The sequence below is a fragment of the Chanodichthys erythropterus genome, chromosome 3, assembly GCF_024489055.1.
Source record: "Chanodichthys erythropterus isolate Z2021 chromosome 3, ASM2448905v1, whole genome shotgun sequence".
NCBI classification, from domain to species: Eukaryota; Metazoa; Chordata; class Actinopteri; order Cypriniformes; family Xenocyprididae; genus Chanodichthys; species Chanodichthys erythropterus.
Genome location: NC_090223.1, coordinates 9248722 through 9269412, shown reverse-complemented (window position 1 = coordinate 9269412; position 20691 = coordinate 9248722). Strand labels below are relative to the sequence as shown.

Below are 20691 nucleotides of genomic sequence, written 5' to 3'. Positions count from 1 at the left end.
GATGAGATTCGGTATGTTCTCTGTGTTGGTGCCTCCTCTCCTTGGTTTCCTCTTGAAACCCCGGGGAAGGGCAGGCAGGCACTTGTCCATGGACTCTTGCATTCCCTTCATCCTCTTGAAAAGGATGAAGGCTAGGCCCAGGGTCAGTAGGTACCCGATTGCCATGGAGAGGCAAAGAGCTGTGTCGGCGGCAGTCCAAGCTTGGACTATAGGTGAGCTGGTCAGGATGGGCAGTCGGGAGAGTGCTTGGAGGGCAGTGTCGACAGGAGTAATGTCAATTAGCTGGGACCCCCCTTTCTCAATCCTCAGTTCCAGCTCTGGGGCCAAAGTGAGGTTGTGGTTCCTGAAAAAGGATGGGATCTCCAGTTCTGACTGGTACTCTTCACTTGAGATGTGGTACAAGGCCAGGTCATCGAGGTGGAGGATAGCACCCAGGGGTACCTGGATCCACATACTTTGACTGGGCAGGCTGACACGAGTGGCAGTGTCGTGCTGATCGTAAGTCAGGGTGGCGGTGCGAGTGGGAGTGTTAACAAGCCATCGATTGCCCACAATCTCAGCTTGTGTTCCGACGATTTGGGTGCGAGGCTTGGCCTCGGCAGGGCAGCGTGTGTCGCTGATCATGGGCTGTAACCCGCAGATTCCTTCAGTATTGTCTCTGAGGAAAGGTTTGCTAGGGCAGAGGTAATGAATGTCTTTGGTCAGCACACACATGCGTAAATTGGGAGCCAGGTACAGTTGGGGGTTGCTGTCGTGGTATGCTACCACAGCTGGGGTGTGTATCTTGATGTGGGTGTTACCCTTCCAAAACCCGACATTGACAATGTCTTTCAATCGGTAGATGTTATCTGGGTCGATGATAGGTAGGTTTAGGAGGAAGGCCAACTCCCTTTGTTCAGGGTCGACATGCAGTAGGATGGCACTACCCAGGGAGTAGGCAAGGTGGGTTTGGATAGGGTCCGTGGGTCTGCCGGCAGCAGAGGCCAGCATAGTTTGTACGAGGCTCAGGGGTACAAGATATGGGGGAATCCTTCCCATGGCCAGGCTGTCCATTGGGCGAGCATGTGCTGGACGTTGGCCTCCGCGTGAGTGAGGGCGTTCTCCGTCCATCGGGCCCCTGCCCAGCTGTATTGGGCGACGTGGCTGGGATAGTGTGCTTTGTAGACAGTGCGGGGTTCCAACCGCACGTACACTTTCTGAGTGTATGTCCGGCAGTTGGTGATGAGGAGTCCCGGTTGTTCCCTCAGGACGATACCGGATGCGGGGCCTGGTGAGGTAATGTCTGATTGCGGCTGTCCTCTGGTTGGCAGGAGGCACACGAGGGTGAACCACAGCAGCATCCTGTCACAGAGAAGAGGGGAGGAGAGAGAGGGAGAGAGAGAGAGGGAGAGAGAACCATGGTAGGTCAGCGGGGAATGTCCGTGGTTGGTGAGGACAGTTTTCCGAGGATTGCACTGGGTTTAGCTTGCATTGTTCCCTCCCTCCAATGTCTTCTTGGACACGCAGCATGTGCTTGACATCGTGTAGCCGTTTGAGGCTAGGGTTGTCGTCGAAGTCAGACTTCATGATCGGGGGGCAGGAGGGGTTTGAGAGGAGGTTTTTTACCGTGTGGATGGCAGAGTCCGAGGTTTGAAGGTCGGCAATGTCATTGTTGGAAATTTGTGGAGCTAGCGATAGCGGCTGCGATGTGGGAGCAAGTACGGGAGCAGTACGTTGACTGCCGTGAGTAGTTGCACACACCTAGAAAACTGCGCAGCTCCGACACGTTAGTGGGAGGTTTAATGGTTTGAATAGCTTGAATGCGGCTGGACTGCGGTTCAATGCCCTGTGAACTGACAAGTAGACCCACGTAGTTGACTTTTGTTCGGCACCATTGTCCTTTGTGGAGAGCAATTTTGGCGCCGGCAGTGGTCAGTTGGGTCAGAACATGGTCTATTTCTATCAGGTGGTCTGCCACAGTCATACTTTTCATGAGCACATCGATTCCCTCTCATCCTTGCATCTGGACATGGTTTGTCCAGGAAGATGTTGAATTCGGCCGGTGAATTAGCATAGCCAAATGGGCATTGCGTGAAAGTTTACTGTCGGTTACCAAAGGTGAAAGCCAGCTTGTGTTGATCTGCTGGATGTACAGGTATTGTCCAGAATCCCGATGCCACATCCAGCGTAGAGAAGATAGTGGCCCCTTTGATTTGGGGTAGTTCCTGTTCCAGCTGTGTCATGGGCCACCGTGACAGCGGCACTTGCTGGTTTAACTTCCTGTAGTCAATGGTGGGTCTCCACTTGCCGTTCGGCTTGAGAACGGGCCAGATGGTGGCTGAATAGGTGCTGTTGCATGGCCAGATGACACCTTTTTCCTCCATGGCGCGAATAATCTCTTGCACTGGTTCGTGTGAGGCGATGGGAATTTTGTACTGCCTGACAAAGGTGGGAGGAGCGTTTGGGCGCGTTGGAATGCGCACCGTGTGGAGGTTAGTGAGGCCACAGTCTAAAGAGTCTTTGGCAAATGCTGCTTTAAATTTGTACAGGACCTGCCTGAGTTTCTGGCGGTCTGCCTCGTTCTTTAGGGCATCTGCATCCTTCAAGATTTGTTGGACTTGAGACTCAAACCCTGTGAAGCTGTCAGGCTGGCTGTCAGTGGTGCCGTGTTTTCCTGGGTTTCACAGGTCGGCTGGCTAGAGACTGTGTATACTGCAAGGTGTTGGTCCTCCATCAGTTCTGTTCTGCACACCTGTTCTGTGGGTACCGGCATGATGGAAGTGATAGAGATGGTCTTGAAGGGTGCGGTTAAGACCGTGTTGTCTGGGCTCCCTTCTGGTATCATAGCAGCTGGTATTGACCCGATGTCTGGTAACGTGAGTTCAAAGTCATGGAAGTCGTGGCTTACTAGCCATCCCAGCCGGTAGGCCTTGGGAATTCTGATGGGGGTAGCCATGCAGTTGTTGAGCAAAATGTAGATTGCACGGGATGACACTTCAGTGAGGGGTGTGGCTTCCAAGGTGAGTCCAAGTTCCACGCTTTCAGGTGAGAGTTGGAAGAAACCCAGTGTGTTGTTCAGGTTTTGGCCCTGCCTCATGTTGAGGCGAATAGCGACCCCTTTGGTGTAAGCGGGTACTACAGTTTCCTGTTCGTTGACCAGGAAGCAGACTTCTGGAATGGTCTGGCCGGACACGAGGTTCTCAAGGTTGACCGGAACAACAGGGGGCTGTACAGTCATTGGTGCCCACACTACCTCATTAACCATGTCCACGTGAGCTTTGAGGCGAATCAGGAGGTCTGCCCCAATGTAAACATCATGCGTTAGTTCTGGGAGGACCAGAAAGTAATGGGTTAGAAACCGGCCGTTCCATTTCAAGTTCAGAGCGCAGACGCCTTTGGCCGTTGTCATGGTTGACAGGCGAGAGTCTAAAGAGAAACGTGTGCGCTTGTTGACGAATGGGAGGTCCGGTGTGTTTTCCTTGAGGGCATTGAACACGTTATGGTTGATGGCTGAGTTGTCTGCCCACAGTGCGAGAACAGTGTCTGTGGTTGTTAAGCCATTCAGCTGCAGGTCTGGTGTGACCTTGGGGCAGAAGGAGTCAGAGTCTGTGGTGAGCTGAAGGGTGCAGAGCAACGAACTTGAACTTTGCCCTGGTGCTGAGACGGAGTTCCCGCGGCTAGCTGTGGGGTTTCCCGTGACCTCTGTGACCTGACAGTCTGGCTCAGGTGACCAGGGTGACTGGAAAGGCAGCGGTTCTCGCACTTGAGCCCAAATTTTCAACTGTCTGAAGTCCAATAGGGGCTCAAAGCGATCTAGCAAGTCCTTGCCAATGAGCAGGGGAAACGTGTCCATCGGTGAGATGTATACTGGGTGTACCAAGCTCACTGGACCGATGGTTAGATGAATGGGAGCTATTTGTTCAAGTTGGATCTCAGTTTGGCTGTATGACTGCACATTTAGCTCACATTTTTGTGATTTGAGAGTTCGATTTTGTTTCTTTGCTTCATGTCTGAGTCTTTCAAAAAGGTTATTTGACATCAAAGTTAGGTCTGCTCCCGTGTCTACAAGGGCCTCAATCCTCACATCGTTTTCCACAGTGATGGCTATGTACAGCTTTCGGGCCACCCCCTTTTCGATAAGGTTTCCTAGGAGTCTTGGCACCGGGGCTTGGGTGCTGACCGGTAAGCAAGTGGGGCTGGTGTCATGTGATTCGTTTTGGAGGCAGACAACCAAAACAACACTTTCTGGTACCGTGGCGTCCTGGTTGTCGGTGGGTTGATGTGAGCTGGTTTGCTCGGAGTGTGTGGTTGTTGGCTGAGGTGACTGTGTGATGAGGTCACTCGGTGATGCACTAACTGACTGTGGAGTAAGTCTCTGGTCGACTGTGAGTTGGGTGTGAGGTTGTGTCAAAGGGCTGTCAGGGCAGACGCTAGGGGCAGACCTTGCTTCTAGTCATAAGGAGTCCGACTTGTCCTTCTTGTCTTCCTTTTTGGGCTTTTTCTGGATCAGCTCTTTCAGAACTCTCAGAATCTCTGCAGACTCGGACATAACTGCGTTGCTCGGCTCCTGTGAGGGCTCGGACTTGGACTTGTTTGATGCATGTCGAGAGGCATTCTGTCTTTGGCGATTGGGGCTTGAGGCTCTAGCCGATGAAGGCCTGCCATTTCTGGGTCGCCGGCTGGTCTCCCATGTGGCGCCGCCCCTTTGATTGCTGGATGGATGTGGCTTGTCCCAGAATCTTTCAGAGCGTCCGCCCTGGTGCTTGGGATGGGCGCCCTCGTGGTGAGGCTGCCCTCTGCTGGCTGGGAACTGTCTTGCCTCTCGGTTGAACGGTCTGTCACTGTGTTGTGTGTGTGCGCCCTCTAGGGCCAGTTCTGGGCAGTGATCAGAGACCGGGTAGATGGTTGGATTTTTAACAGTCTTTTCAGATATGGCCCTTTGCTTGGAATAAGCTTTGTGGGCTAAATCTCGCAGCTGTTGAATAGACATACTCCGTGGGCAGGCCAGGACTCCCAGATGCTGACTTACTGCAGAGTGCAGGTTTCTAAGAAACAAAGTCTTAAAGTTGAAATCTTCCTCCATTCCTGGCTCATTACGTGCTCCGAAGTAGGCCTTTCGTATGCGGTTGTAGTAGGCTTGTGGAGTTTCCATTCGGCCTTGTATAAGATCCATAGCCGCGAGGAGCCCTTGGTCCGACTCAGGGTCAGAAAACTCTTTGATCAGAGCCTGTCGCAGCAGCTGGTAGTCTGATTTGACAGCTTCTGGCTGTCGATCCAGGAAGCTGCGCACGTCACGGCTGGACGTGATGTGGAGTAGATACAACTTGTCCCATGCACTCACGTTGGCCACATTTTGCAACAGGAAGTCAATGTCTTGCAAATACGCGTGCACGTCGACACCCCCTGCAGGGTTTGGAGTGAAAGTGGGGATATTCTTTGCTAGCTTGTCCAGCTCTTTGGGAGCCATGCCATAGCTCGCGGCGCGGCTTTTCTGGGGCGGCTCCCATCCCTTTGCTCCTGACCATGGTTCGTGGGGGCTGAACGTTTTGGGCAGCGGGCTTTCACCCCCCTCACGAACTAGGGACTCTTGACTGGGGCACTTAGGCCCAGGGGCCAGAGGGAACTGCATGGCATGCGCGTCCCCTCCCAAGTCACTTTGCAGTTTATAGGAGTGTTTTAGTTCTCGGTGCACAATGTCCAATTCATCTTTTAAATGGTCTCTTTGCTGCCTCAGGGAAGTAATCTCGCTTCGGGCCTGTCTAAGGTGATTTTCACAGGCCCGAGCTTTAGTGTCTCTTTCTTTCAGTTCAATCTCGGCTCTTGCTAAGAGAGCTTCGCCATGCTGGAGCTTTCCAGTTAGTTCCTCTCTGGATTGCTTCTCCATCTGCTCTCTGCGACCCGTCTCCAAATGGAGCTCTTCGAGGGCCTTTTGGAGTCTCTCGACTTCCTCTTGTTGTTCAGGATCAGACTCCATCGTCATCCCACGCTGCCCCGGGGTCTCGAGGAGTAGCTGATCAAGACAATGTTGGGTCTGAGCCTGGTTCCTCCGGGCTTCCTCAGCCTGGAGCTTGAGCGCTGCGACTTCCTGCTCCAGAAGTGCGTTGCTCCTTTCGTTGAGCCTTGCCTGGGTGATGAGGTTGTGGGCGAGGCCTCCGATGAGTCTTGCCCATTCCTTGTGACTGTGGCTCTGCATCGGATCGTGGGCCATCAGTCGATTCAAATCCCCGTCCAGCTGCTCGCGGCTCAGGTGCTGGAGGTCGCCGGCGGCATTGGGCAGGAACGGGTTGGTCATGACGCCCAGCCAGGTCTCGAGATGGTCCCAGTGGGTGTCAGGGCTGGATGCTCGTGACATAGTGGCTTCTACTGTTGACGAGAGAAAGACAGCACAACAAAGACAAGAACCAATGCAAGCTTGCGCAGGGGCTAACGGTTACGTAATACGTAATTAGATAATTATTTCATGTGGTTCCAGTTAACTGGTGCAGATAGTTAATGGAAGGTAGGTTAGACACTTAATTGTCGAACCAAGGATGACCCCGTAGGTCAATTCGTGTGAGTGAGTGCCGGATTGAAATATAAATTTTGACAGGCGGGGCTTTGCAAGTCTTCTAATGACTCTGGCTGCTCGGCCGTCTTATCTAGTATTCAGCTTCCCTGGTGGCTCTCACAGGATCTGCTTCTACGTGAACTGAAAAAAACAAACACAGCAGAAAGGCAAACAGAACAGAATGGGATAGATGCAATTAAATGAGAAAATAAAGCAGACAACAAATAGAAAGGAATAGCCGTAGAATAGCAATAAAATAAAAACGTGAAGGGCTAAAGGGGAGAAATCCAGCTTAAACTTCATATCGCCTCTGGGATTATGACGGGGCCAGGCGAGGGCGCTGTTGCGTCATAAAACTGAGAGGGAGGGTATGGCTTAAGAGTAAACGCATTGGCCAGAGCCTAAAGGAATGAAAGATATGTAATATTTTGTAGTTTTCACTAAGGGAAGGGACTGTACGTTGTTACTGGGGTGAATTGCAAGTGCCCAGATGAGAACTCAGTGACGGGGCAGCCTCTCCTAGACGTTCCCACACCCGACTGCGGTGTCCGTGGACGTCCTGCCCTCCTTGCACCACGACGCAGCCTCTCAAACAGTGACCTTCAGCACAATTGCGTTTTCAGACGAGGTATTAACGCCGACGGCCAGGTTGGCAGGTCAAAATTGAATTTTTCCCAACCCCTGAGTCTGACCCCGCAGGCAGTTACTCAAAGGGCGGTTCTGTCGAGCAGAAACAGGGAAATTAAACAAAATTGCCTTGGGTTCCAACTGGACTCGTCGCCTCCCTGCACCTGACACACCCAACCTGCTAATGTCTCTGCGTGCTGCCCGTGGTGTGAGGCCAGGAACGTCCTGCGATTCACGCACAGGCACGTGTCAGATTCGCCAGGCCAGGCAACTCCACTTCACTGGAACCCACTGGAACAACCGTCAACTCACCACAGGGTGCTAGAGGGCCTTGTCTGCAAGTACACAAACAGTCAAGTAAACACAACTTAATTGTTCATTCAAATCTCAATTTAAATCTTGTTTAAACTAAATTTAAATAATCAAGTGTGTAGGATAACAGAATAGGGGTCTTAAATGAGCTGGAAGCCGGACAAAAGGCGAAATAAAACAAAACAATTCAGATACACTTGATTCAAATTTGAATTAAAGCCTGTTCAATTACATTTAAACCAGTGCATAGAAATAGAATGGGAGAGGAGAGAGAAAAGAAAAACACAATTCAGAGGCACTTGATTCAAACTTGAATTGAACTCTTGTTCAATTAAATTGAAATAAATGCACAGAAGAACAGCATGGGGCAAAGAGAGCAGAAAGCCTTCCCTATTTGTGAATTCCCTAAAGGGGAGTGCTTCTTGGTAAGCAGAATGCCAACTGATTGACACTCCTTAATCGTAAATTACAATTGAATGTTGTTCAATTAAATTTAAAAATAAGTGTATGAAATAAGGGAGGCTTGGGTGTGTGTGTGTGTGTGTGTGTGTGTGTGTGTGTATGTGTATGTTATTGCCAGCCAATAACATACAGGACACAGGACTAAGAGTGAATGGAATACAGCATTAAGTAATACAAGGGAAAGAATTTCCGAAGTAAATAAAGCCAAATAACAAAACAAAACAAAACAAAACAAAAAAAAACAATTACTAATAAAATAAAATAAAATAATAACTGAAGAGAAAGAGAGGGAGAAGAACAAACAAAACTGAGTTAAACCAAAGGAGTACAATGGAGTAACATAAAATAAAAAATAGAATAGAATAGAATAGAATAGAATAGAATAGAATAGAATAAATCTGTGACCAAAGGAACCGAGGAGAGGAAAGGACACACAGATGGCAGGGAATTGACTTCCGGATCCGTCCACAAGGGGGAGCACTTCCAGGAAGTGAATTCTCTGGTTGGAAGGGCAACTTAATCTAAATTAAAGACTTAAAACGTGTTTAAACCAAATTTAAATAAGTAGACCACCTTCCAAAAACGATTGAAAAGCATAACCATCAACAAACAGCAATGTTGAAGTAGTCACGGGGGAATTTGGAGACAATTCGGTTCAAAGTACGGAGAGCAGCTTTAACTCAGAACGTCCACACGGTGGCGTTACTGAGTCCACACAACAATGAAGTAGGGAGGGGTGCCCCACCTGGACAGACTGCCCTCTGGCATCTGGTCAGCGTTACTGCATCCACCTCCGTGATATTTTTAAATTAGCGTTTCAGCTGATCTAACTGCACATATCACAAATACAAACTTTTTAGAATCTCGGCGGATTCTTTGGTGCCAATTCACTGGACACTACACATGCAAATCGCGAGTACACAACTTTGGCATTCAGTCCCAAAGTTTTGTGCAGACTAGTGCACACGAACATGTAACGCTTGCGGGATTCCTTCGCCGCGGGTTACAAATCAACATTGGATCAGAATGTTGATATAGCTCCAAATCTTACACATCAATTGATAAACCAGGTGAACTGCTCTCCGATTAGATTTGTAAGGGGGATCACGTGGTTTGGGTAGCTAGGCCAAACGGCGTAACCCAGGAGCGCCAGCTATACTATGAATTTTTGGACGACACAAATAATTCAGATAAATAGTGGCAAATATAACAAGGCCTTTTTCACAGATGGGAGAACTCGTCCCACAAATCTTTCAAAGCGCTGAATACGACTCAATTCGTTTATTCAAGCGGAAATTAATATTCAAAACTGTTAACTTACTGCAAAGATTGTCGTCCTTCACAGATAAGAGCTTGAAATTAATGGACTGCAGTGTATTTCACGTTCAACAATTTACTACCGTGTTTTTAGACACAAAGCAGTTTGTTAACGTATCTTCAAAGTGAGGGACGTGTGTCAACTCACTGATATAGCGCGCGTTACACATCAAATCGCACAATTATTTATTCTAAATCGCTCATACACCAAAACCAAGTTTAAAACGTGCCCGCATTCTCCACCAAATATATGTGACGATTTGCACAGTTATTAATCAATTTATGGCTGGAATATGAATATGATAATTCATAAGGTTTTATGAATTATCATGCACATACCGACCCAAGGGGGAAATTAACCATATATGGTGAATTAACTACAACGAATTATAATCAATCACATATATGATTAGCTCTGTTTTAATAATTATGTAGAGAACTATCGGTCCGTCCAGCAAACCGGTAAGTTCCACAGACTCTTACGACAGAAATATTACCCTCTGGCCGCGAAGATAAATTTCTATGGTAGCATCCAAATGTAAAGCCAGGATATTAGAATCAGAACGTTAAAGTGACTGGGTGGTGGCTGAATGAGCAAGTGAACAACATAAGCGGGGATATGATGAATTTAATACACGGAACGGGTAATACAAAGGTTATACGGATAAATGGACACAAGTAGATACAAGTACATATGGGTGAAAGTAAAGGCAGAAACGAAAGAGATGATCAAAGCATGGCAAATTGCAACAGTCACCTTTAAGAGCCAGCAAGGAAACTCAGCATTTAAGATTGTAAAACGTTATACTTGCATAGGTTCATTGGGGTGCTTAGAGTTTCGGCGCTCGATTTGATAGTTGTTTCTTCTTCCGGAGGTTGTTTCGGCGATGTTTCAAACGAAGGTTTAACTGTTGTAATATGACCGGAAAATAAAGAAGAGAGTCCGTCTTGACGGCAGGAACTCGTGCAGAAAACTTGGGCAGAAAACTTGTGCATCGAACAGACATGTGTCCTGGTATTTTAAGGACAACAGGCCAGGACGCCTTCTTGATAACGTCCTCCAACGATAGCGTTGCAATTTGGCAGTTTTCCACATCTCTTTGTCCTGTCCAATGAGTTAATTTATGGTATGTTGAATCAGTGCATTTTCTTCATAGTATTATTAAACATTGAACGATGCATTTGACAGAAATGTAACGTACATGAGTGAATAGCTCGGACTCACAGCTTTACGGAGAGATCAAACTTGACAGGTGTCTCTCATCCCATAAAGAAGATACACTTTCTACTCTAATACTATCGTTTAACATGAAAACTAATCTACTACAGTCAATTCTACGATTCTACATTAGTAACACATACATGCAACAAGCACCATAGTGGCAGATACATTCATATTCGCAGGTATAATATTTGTGTATACAGTCTTTATGTAGGGCTTTGTATGTGTGTGTGTGTGTGTCTGTGGGTGCGTGCGTGTATTTTCCTTTTTATGACCGTTTGGAATTCGGTCCTGTCTCCTAGAAACCTGATCCGTGGGGTTCGCATCTCCTTTGAAGTCACAGAGGAGAGTTTTGGGACTTATCGAAATAGTCATAAAAAAGAGTCTCGTGATCCATTAGTGTCTGCCGGGCCGGAATCGATGTAAGATTTACAAACCAAAGTTCCGTGAATTGAGGCTTAAACACAGATTATGGTGGGACCTGCTCATCCTTGAGACTGTGCAGACCCTACACATTAGTATGCACGATTTGTGCAGTTGTCTGTAATTGAATAACAGATTTGTGTAACAGCAGAGCAACCTTCAGCTATCATCTACAATGATTTTAGCTCGTTGTGCTCTTCCTTTGTACCTTGCGATGTAACAGCTGATAGGCCTATATACATTTCTTTATAACTTTCGTGCTTATTTGTTAAGCAACAAAAAACTATTAATGGGCAAACAATGAGGAAGAAAAACAGGATGAAGCAAGGATGAAGAAGAAAACTAAAGATATATATGTTTGTTTTTTTATTTGTTAGTTTGTGAGAGCTATTTTTGTTAAAGTTGGATTGCTAATAGAGCAGAGGTATATTAGGTATTTATTAAAAAAATTAAATATTAGGTATTATTTATTCTACTACAGAAGAAACATTATTTCTATTATTATTTAATTCGTTATTTTTGAAACTTGTCATAATGAAACATGTTGAGTAACCTTTGAGAAGCCTATCTGAATTTGTGTCTTTGGTTATAGATAGTATTTTGTAATATAACAATTTTATATCCATACAGAGGAGGCATACTTTAAATGTATTGGAATTATAAGGCATCTTTGAGTAAACTTCGAGTATCATTTGAGTATCTCATTGCCGGGCCGAGTGTCCTGGTTTTCGGTAATCAAAATATGGTCACCCTAGCGTACATATTAATGATCCCGACTGTTACGTAACAGTCTGTGTTATGTTGAGATTCACCTGTTCTTCAGAGATCTTTTAAACAAATGAGATTTACATAAGGAGGAGGAAGCTTGTGTTTGAGACTCACTGTATGTCATTTCCATGTACTGAACTCTTGTTATTCAACTGTGCCAAGGTAAACTCAATTTTTAATTCTAGGGCACCTTTAATGATAAAATTACTTTATCACAGCAAATGAAGTCATTAGAAAATCAAACTATATTTAAATTCATATGTTGTAAGACTTGATTTTCCTGCTAAGACAAAAGCTGAGATCAAGTGCCCTGAAATAAAGCAAAACTCATCTGGAGAGAAGATCTCAAAGAAATGTCAGGACAACACCTTGCCTAAAACTCTCCTCACACATCTACAGTATGCAACCCAACCCAACACACACACTCACACGCACACACACACACACACACACACACACACACACACACACACACACACACACACACACCTTCCTTTCCCCCTGAATTAAGTCACTGAAAGTTCTCCAAATATTTTATGTATCTTGTGTATCTATAGTTTTTTTTTTTTCTTTTTGTTCTGGTCTGGGTATTTAAGGGAAAGTGGGTCTTGTGGGATCTTCTGTAGCCAGAAACCCCCATGCAGTGATGGGTGAATGTCTTAAAAACACTAATCCAGCACTGAGTCTATATGCACTTCTTACTCTTAGAGCCATCTTTGAGCAACTGATGTTATGTATGATTTCTGAATTGGCTTCTAATTGTTTATTTGTGTAATTGCCTTGATACATTTTAACCTGACAAATAAATGTTACATTTCGAAAATACATAAATATTCTGGACTCTCCTGAAATCATTATGACCAGTAGATGACTTGACTCAGCATGAGATGAGCAAAAGTTGTGAAAGTTAGGTTCCTGAATTTAATGTTTTGTAACCAACAACAGAGCTTATCGAGAGGATACACGGGGTGAAGAAAACGTGTTGAAATCACCAGCGCAGATGAGATAGACGAAGACTACAGTGAAGAAGAGCAAGAGTGCTAGAAGAAGACGGTTGGAGATTCAGACTTGTTAAAGAGACTGTCCATGTCCTGATCAATGGCTTGTTTAGTGTGACTCAAAATGAGAAATAACTGAATGATGTCTTTGTGTTTAATGCATGAATCTGGAGTAAAAGATTCACACTTGCATGATCAGAATCAGCTTTCTAACTTGTTTTCTGCTGATATCAACTGAGAATCAACATCCCAAACGGGACCGGCGTGGGTGGGAGTATGATCCGTGGTCTGTAACACGTTTACTAACAGCTTTCACCAGCGCAAAAATTTCATTTTTTTAGAATTGCATTCTCATGCTAATTTACCCTGTTTAGTATATCTGCTGATTAAAGAATTAAGTATAATGTGAATTTCTAATTATTAAAAGTGTCATCAGGTATGAATTCCTTAACAACATGTACTAATAGTGGACATTAATGTGTTAATGGGTCAAATACATGTATTTCAGCTTCCAGCTCATTATTAAATAATTTATCATTGTGGTTATGATTATGGTTGACAACCCTACTAATATTACTTATGACTTAACAATTAGTTAATAGTCATATGCCTCAACAAGTAAAATCATTATACAATGATACTTTTGGAAATCATTAGAAAATGATTAAAGTAGAAAACTGAAAGATGGAATGCAAGACTTCGAACAATTGTGGTAATTACTTCTGTGGTGTTTTTTTCTGAGAGTCATGTGATTTAGAGAGATCAGACAGCTCAGTAACATGCAGATACTTTCTGATTAACTGACACGCATCTTACGTAACATGAGTACTCTACATCAAAAAATATACATCAAAAGAGATCAAGAGATCAAGAAAACAAGACACATCTACTCTAACTATCCAGCAGAAACACTCAGTTTCCTGTTCAGAGCACATTTCCTGAGGTTTGACTTTTCTACATTTACATTTATTTCACTTTTAGCCGACTAAAACCCATTTAGTCATTTTTGATTCATGGGGCATTCTGGGAATATTAGTTTTGTTGGAACATTCCCAGAACATTTTTTATTGTTTTTATAGTTTTTAGTTTTTATTTATTTTTATTTGGTTATTCAGAACGCAGCCTATATTTTATGTTGTTCAGTGAATTAATGATGCTAAAATGCTTAATGCAGAAGCGCTTAACGTGTTTAATGCATTCAACAGTAGCTAATGTTGGAGGATACACCTCATCGATGAAGCAGAACATGATTAAGTCATTTTGAAAAGTGATTATTTTTGGAAAACTTTTATTTTTGACGGGTGTTGAAGCTGTTGCACGTAGAAGTGTGTGTTGAGTCGTATTTGTGACCTGCCAGTGCTGATTTTTGCCAATTCTGATTTTCTCTCTAAGAACTATTATTGACAGCATAACATAAATCTACTTTTCTTCAATGCATAATTTAATTTTTTCAATTTGTTATGAAACATTACAATGTTCTACAGTATGCGTGTTTTAAATCTGTTAATCATTCAGACGAGGGAACATCATGCACACGATTTAGCAAATGATCATGTGTGGGGCTCCATACGTTATTGCCTGTGTGAATGTATTCAATGTTATTGCATGAATGTCATCAGTGTTGGTCAGTGCAGTGAATCAATGTCATTGAAACTGGTAATAATACAGCTCAGCTGATCCTTGTAAAGTGGAGATGAAAGTTAAAATAATCAACACCTTGTTTCATTACATCTATCTTTGAATGAATTGGCGTTAACTGAATGAACGGTTTGAGGATTTGCTCAAAGACAGTCCCAATGTAACTGCACTGAGTGACAGTCTCTCTTGAACACACAAAGGCAAGCATTGCTGATACTGGAGAAATATCAGCAGAAAGCCTCTCGTCAAGTGAGATTTAAGGTTAGGAACTAACTGTTATTCATAACAATAGCCTAATGAGCTTATTGTCAGGTTTATGTTCTGTTATGTGGAACCTTATTTTGACACTCTTTTCTGTTTACTTCATTTCCTGTTTCAATGCTCTGTTTAGTTTTGTTTTCATGCCCGCTGACCACATCGTAACACTTATTATATAGTAATAAATAATAAATGCAGATAATACAGCATATCACGCTATTGAGCCACTCAAAATTACCGCAAGGTTCGAGTTCTCGTTGGCCTGATTGTGTTCAGCTGTTCCTCATGTGCTCTGCTCCCTTTATATCGTGCTTCCTTCCCTCATGTCTTTGCTGGTTTGTTGAGTTCATTGTGTTTCTCACAGATCTTGTCAGTCAGTGCTGGATTTAGTTCCCTGAAAGGTTGCAGGTATATTTTTACATGAACAAAATCACCTGGAGGTAGTGCACTTGTTCAAAAGCTTCTCAGATTATTGCATTATGAAAGTATGTACAACCTAAAATCTTTTTTTTTTATTTCTTACAAAGTGTGTGAAAAGGATTAGTTCACTTCAGAATTAAAATGTCCTGATAATTTACTCACCCCATGTCATCCAAGATGTTCATGTCCTTCTTTCTTCAGTTGAAAAGAAATTATAGTTTTTGAGGAAAACATTCCAGGATTTTTCTCCATATAGTGGACTTAAAGGTCCAAACAGCAGTTTAAATGCAGTTTCAAAGAGCTCTACATGATCCCAGATGAGGAATAAGGGTCTTATCTAGAGAAACGATTGGTCATTTCCTAAAAAAATAAAACAAATCTGCTCTTTAACCACAAATACTCGTCTTGCACTGGCTCTGTGATCCTCCAAATACAAACTATGTAAAAACATTGTTTGTACACATTGATCTACTTCATGTCACAAAAATACAAATCTTTTTAATAATCATTAATGTATAATTGTGTTTTAAATCTATGCAGAGTTCCAGTGTTCTCTGAGAAACGATGGCGTTGTGGACTGTCTATCTGTCTCTCGGTCTTCTGGTCGCTTTGAATGCTTCAGGTAAAACTATTATTTCACGTCTCACATCAGAACTGTTATTTTAACATGAATTGAAGCACATCTGGGACTCTGTAATGACTGATCTAATACAGTATGTGCACCTGAGTTTGTCTCTGAATTATTATGATAATATTAAGAAAATAACACAACAATAATTATATCATTATTTTAGCTAAAGTTGTTGATTTTTATGTTTTTTATATAATTAATTTTGACAATAAAATATGCCTGTTAATTTGCAGTATATATTTATCAGTAGTTGTAGTAGCACTACTGCTAGCAGTTCTGTTTTAAAAATGTGTATTTCTTTCTTTTTAAGTGGAAACGCGTCCTGTTGTACCTTGTAAGTCTTCTCTTGTCTTCTTCTCTTGTCAGTGTGTATGTCTAGTACAGTACAAACGTTCAAAACCTGTGCATTTCTCCACCTTAACAAGTGTGTGTAACACCTGATGATCATGTTCTCTATCATTCTTTAAAAATGATGTAAAGAGCATATTGGAAACTATTTTAAATCCTTTGTTTATTTAAGGTGCACTATGTAGCTTTTTTTGTTCAAAATAAAATGTAAATAATGAGTCAATACATCATCAGTCCCTCTTAAGAAAACATGATTCACTGATTCACTATGGTAAGTCTATTAGAAGTGTTTATATTTTAGACCTGTCAGAACAGTTTTCCGACATACATCACTCGCCCATGCGTGTCTCGTCACATCCGTAAATAGAGAAAAGTTGCTCCGGCTGCTTTGACGTGCACTCAAAAAAATGATTCTAGCTGCTTGTTCAGTTTATTTAAATAAAATAAGCTGAACCAACACAAATCTTTAGTTTTTTACTTAATTGGCATTCGCACTCAATTGTATTATGTTAAATGAAATTAAATTTGCAAAATGTTAGGTCAACCTAAACCATTTGTGTTGGGACTACATGAATCATTTATGTTGCATTGATTGAACCTGGGCAGTGGATTTCTAGTTCCCAGCATGCTTTGCATAGGGAAAGATTGGGACAGTAAATGTTGAACTTAAGTGCTGTTTAATGTGTTTTTTAGTAAAGGGAAATACCTTTTAAAGTTTGAAGTTCAGTTATATTTGACATTTAAAAGAGTTTATGTTATGTCGATTTTTTGAGGTTACCATTATGCTGAAGTGTAGACCTTGTGGTTAGGCTCTAGGTGGCTATGTAAAATAAATTTATATTGTTTTCAACGAGCATTAACTGTGCTCAAGCCAGTAATGAGAAGTTCTTTATCTGATCATTACTTGCATGCTATAAATGTTACTTAGCATATGAATAAGTGTTATTTTAGTTTAGTTTTTATAGAAATATAAATAAATTACTTGGAGGGCCAGCACAAATTTTACACAGTCTACATAAGGTCATCAGCTTTTCCCCTCTCAATGGTAATGAAACATGTATGTCTGTGTACAACAGCTACTCAAAACCTAAGCACAAGCGCACATCTTCACCATGATGGTAACAAAAAAAAAAAAAAAAAGCACTGGTTGGATCAACAAGAATGAATTATGTTCAGGAAACATACACAGAATACGTCAAATGAAACTGGTGTGATCTCATTCAATTAGGATGAATTTCACTCATTAGTACAATTAACCTAGCTTAAGTTCAAATAAATCAGTTCAACTGTGTGGAAATAGGTGTCATAATTGAATTAAGTTAGACCAACAAGTTATTTTTTTGAGTGTGTGTCTGGTGTGGGAGCGGCACAGGTTTGCTGTCACAAGAGCAAGAAAGGAAGAGATGGAGCAGCTGAATCTCCAACCTCAGGAGAGTCGCCCATTTTAAACAAACACTGAACAGAGGAGAGTCTGTTAGAGAAAAGAGAAAGCCACAGAGCTCGTAATAAAACAAGAATCAACATTAACTCGGCTTTAGGAGATGACGAAAACTGAGGGATTTTAAATGTTGTAAAAGCGATGCGGTGATTAAGGAATTTTTGAGGTATTTCAGGACCAGATAGACTGTCATATGTAGCTCTCTAACAGAGTTCACTGTACAGCATCTTTTGTGAAGCGTCTCCATCTCCACAGTCATGCGAAGCCAAAGCACAACTGAAACAATGCTACATGCCATTTTGTTTTTTAACCGATAAAGGTCCAAAAGTTACATAGTGTACCTTTAAATGAAAGTTATTCAATTCATTACATGAAAGGTCATTAAAGGTAACAACATAATAACAAACAAAACTTCCATTTAACAGCCTGTGAGGAAGGATGGGCTTACTTTGAATGCAGATGCTTCAAGTTTTTCAATATCAATTCCTCGTGGGATGGAGCCGAGGTATGATACATTCAGATTCTGATATAACATAAAATCATAAGAATATTTTCGGATTAACTCTGGAAACATCTGTGACACCTGTCAGTTATCATAGGAAAATCACTAATTATTTGGATCAGTAATCTAAAGTGAGAAACATGATAACTCTCTAGTAACTACTGAAGTCTTTGTAAACTTCATGTTTTTGTACAGTAATTCCTTCTGATATATTTGATAACACTTGATTAATTGCTAGTGGGTTACTATGATCTTCACTTTAGAATACTGATCCAAAAAAGAAGTAGTTACTTTAGAGTTATATAGTAACTCTTGAGTTATTACTATCCAATACTTTACAAAAACCTCAAAAGTTTACAAGACTTCAGTAGTTACTAGAGAGTTATCATGTTTCTCACTTTATAATACTGATCCAAATAATTAGTAATTCCTTCTTAAGGATTTAGTAATACTTCAGTCATTACTAGTGGGTTACCAAGGCCTTTACTTTAGAATTAATTATACATTATGCATTATTCACATTAATTATGAACATGTCTATAGTAGTTCTTAGTAGTTCTCTGGGAGGAATGAAAAACACAGTAGTTACTGGTTAGTTAATAGTGAACTACCCCCTTCAACTGAGCACTATTACTTACTAATTCATTCATCAGAGTTTATTGTTAGTTAATAGTAGTTACTACAGTGTTAATAATGCATTATTCATTTGTTCCCGTGTAGTTATTCATTAATGAAGGATCAGTATTCTAAAGTGTTACCGAAATGACAGTGGAGCTCCAGGATGTGAACAAACATCACTGTGATAATACTGAAACATTATACATTATAATGATCTGAAAATACAGACACAACACATTTCATGTTATCATGAGAGGATCACTTAAAAACTTTATCTATGTGAAGTTATATCTAATCTATATACAGTTTAACCAGAACCTTTTCTAGAAAAGTAGTTCCTCCTAAAATGGCATATTTTATATTTCACGGGTAAAATAATAAACAAAAAATAAACAGCACAGTGAGTAAACATTATTTTGATGATAAATGAAGGGATGTCACAGATTTTGGAATATTAATTTATTTGTGTTTGCTCATGTCTCCATCTTTACAGTTTGGGTGTTTGTCCAATAAAGGGAACCTTGCTTCTGTACACAACCATGATGAGTACGTGTTCATACAGAACCTGATTACACAAACAACTCAGCAATCAACACGTACCTGGATCGGAGGACATAAGGGTGTATGCAATCATTTTTCAATCATACTTTGTGCGAACTGGGCATTTACCATTACATTTACATTAAAACTCATTTAATACATTTTTCAAAACACATGAACATAGATGTGTTTTTATCATGTATTTCTGGTCCTCAGAACAGTTAGTTTAGTGCATTGGCAGCCATGAGAGGCACCGCTCACCATGATGATGTTATACTCCAGTGTTTGTATCGTGAAACTCGATGTGAAATAGTGAGGCTGATGAAGATAACTGAGTGATTTAACACTTTCTTACATAGTTTTACATATTCTTTACTGATACCCTTTCTGTGAAACAATTTCTGTTCATTTCTGTTTAGATTTCTGACATGTTTAAAGTGGGGTTAGGGTTCATGAGAAATCATCTTTTAGATAAATAAAGATAAAATAAAGCCATGTAAAGCTGTGGACATAAACACAATGCTGTTTTTTCTCTTCTGTTCACAGTATTATCGTTGGTTCTGGAGTGATGGAACCAAAATGGACTATGAAATATGGTCTCCTGTTCAACCCAGTAACGGTACATATGAGCTCTGCGTTGAGATGAACTCTGACGGTAAGTAACTTCTGTTAATGCTCATGAAATAACATGATAAATGATCAATCTGAATTGTGTTAGACCATCAGAAGATTAGCAGATATTGCTTCATGTCATACTGTATATCCAGAAACTAGAAAATAACTTTTTCATCACAGTTAGAAATGTTTTGTGAACATTCATCACAGAAACATTGTTTTCTAGACATCAAATACTATTATTTCTGTGTCTACCATACTAAAACATTATTTAGTTTTTTTTCATAATGCACAAATGAACAATTGCACAAACTGTCTTTCAACAGATGGCAACTGGAATGATGTGAACTGTAGAGAAGTTCTGCCCTATGTGTGTGTGAAATGAACCAGCATGTGAAGAATCAATGTAGAAGAAACAAGCTACTTTGATCCATTTACTTTCCATTAGAAATGTTCAATGGAGGCTAATAAATATGTTAAAAGGGTTCATTTTGTTTGTTTGATTTTTATTTGTTTGCAAATAAGTTAATTACTCAGTTACACCTGTGAAACATCATTTTATAACTAGATAAAAAAGTTTGAAGGCAAACTTTAAGTTGGCTTGAAAAAGCCGGTCCAGAAAGTTTGAAGTAGTTTTAAAAGTTTGAAGTTTGAAAGTTTAAGTTTTATTAGATAGATTTAGTTCAATAGATAGACTTAGTTTGATATATTTAGTTTGATAGATAGATAGAGTCAGGGTACTTAAGGCGGTTGCTAGGGTGTTAAGTGGTTGCAAGGGTACTCAGGGTGGTTGCAAGGGTGTTGCTATGCGGTTGCTAAGGTACTCGGGTGGTTGCTAAGGTGTTGCTATGGGGTTGCTAGGGTACTCGGGGTGGTTGCTAAGGTGTTGCTATGCGGTTGCTAAGGTACTCAGGTGGTTGCTAAGGTGTTGCTATGGGGTTGCTAGGGTATTTGGGGGTGGTTGCTAGGGTGTTGCTATGTGGTTGCTAGGGTACTCAGGGTGGTTGTTATGGTGTTGCTATGCGGTT

The 20691-nt window shown here is 41.8% G+C and overlaps 1 protein-coding gene across 6 annotated transcripts in view; it reads left to right on the top strand.

Moving 5' to 3' along the window:
• The window catches only part of LOC137008359 (galactose-specific lectin nattectin-like), a 44470-nt gene extending 24328 nt beyond the window's left edge, over window positions 1-20142 (top strand). Inside the window, exons 1-7 of one of the 6 annotated variants that reach the window (XM_067370349.1) lie at window positions 12689-12941; window positions 15512-15593; window positions 15913-15936; window positions 17814-17893; window positions 19002-19130; window positions 19595-19703; window positions 19990-20142. In XM_067370349.1, coding sequence (XP_067226450.1) covers window positions 15536-15593; window positions 15913-15936; window positions 17814-17893; window positions 19002-19130; window positions 19595-19703; window positions 19990-20048 — 459 coding nt within the window. In that variant the 5' untranslated portion in view covers window positions 12689-12941; window positions 15512-15535 and the 3' untranslated portion in view covers window positions 20049-20142. Of the gene's footprint in view, window positions 1-12688; window positions 12942-13471; window positions 13599-14248; window positions 14555-14946; window positions 15037-15511; window positions 15594-15912; window positions 15937-17813; window positions 17894-19001; window positions 19131-19594; window positions 19704-19989 lie in introns of those variants that run through there. The other 5 variants (XM_067370343.1, XM_067370350.1, XM_067370348.1 and 2 more) reach the window with 5 other exon arrangements.
• Window positions 20143-20691: the final 549 nt, after the last annotated feature.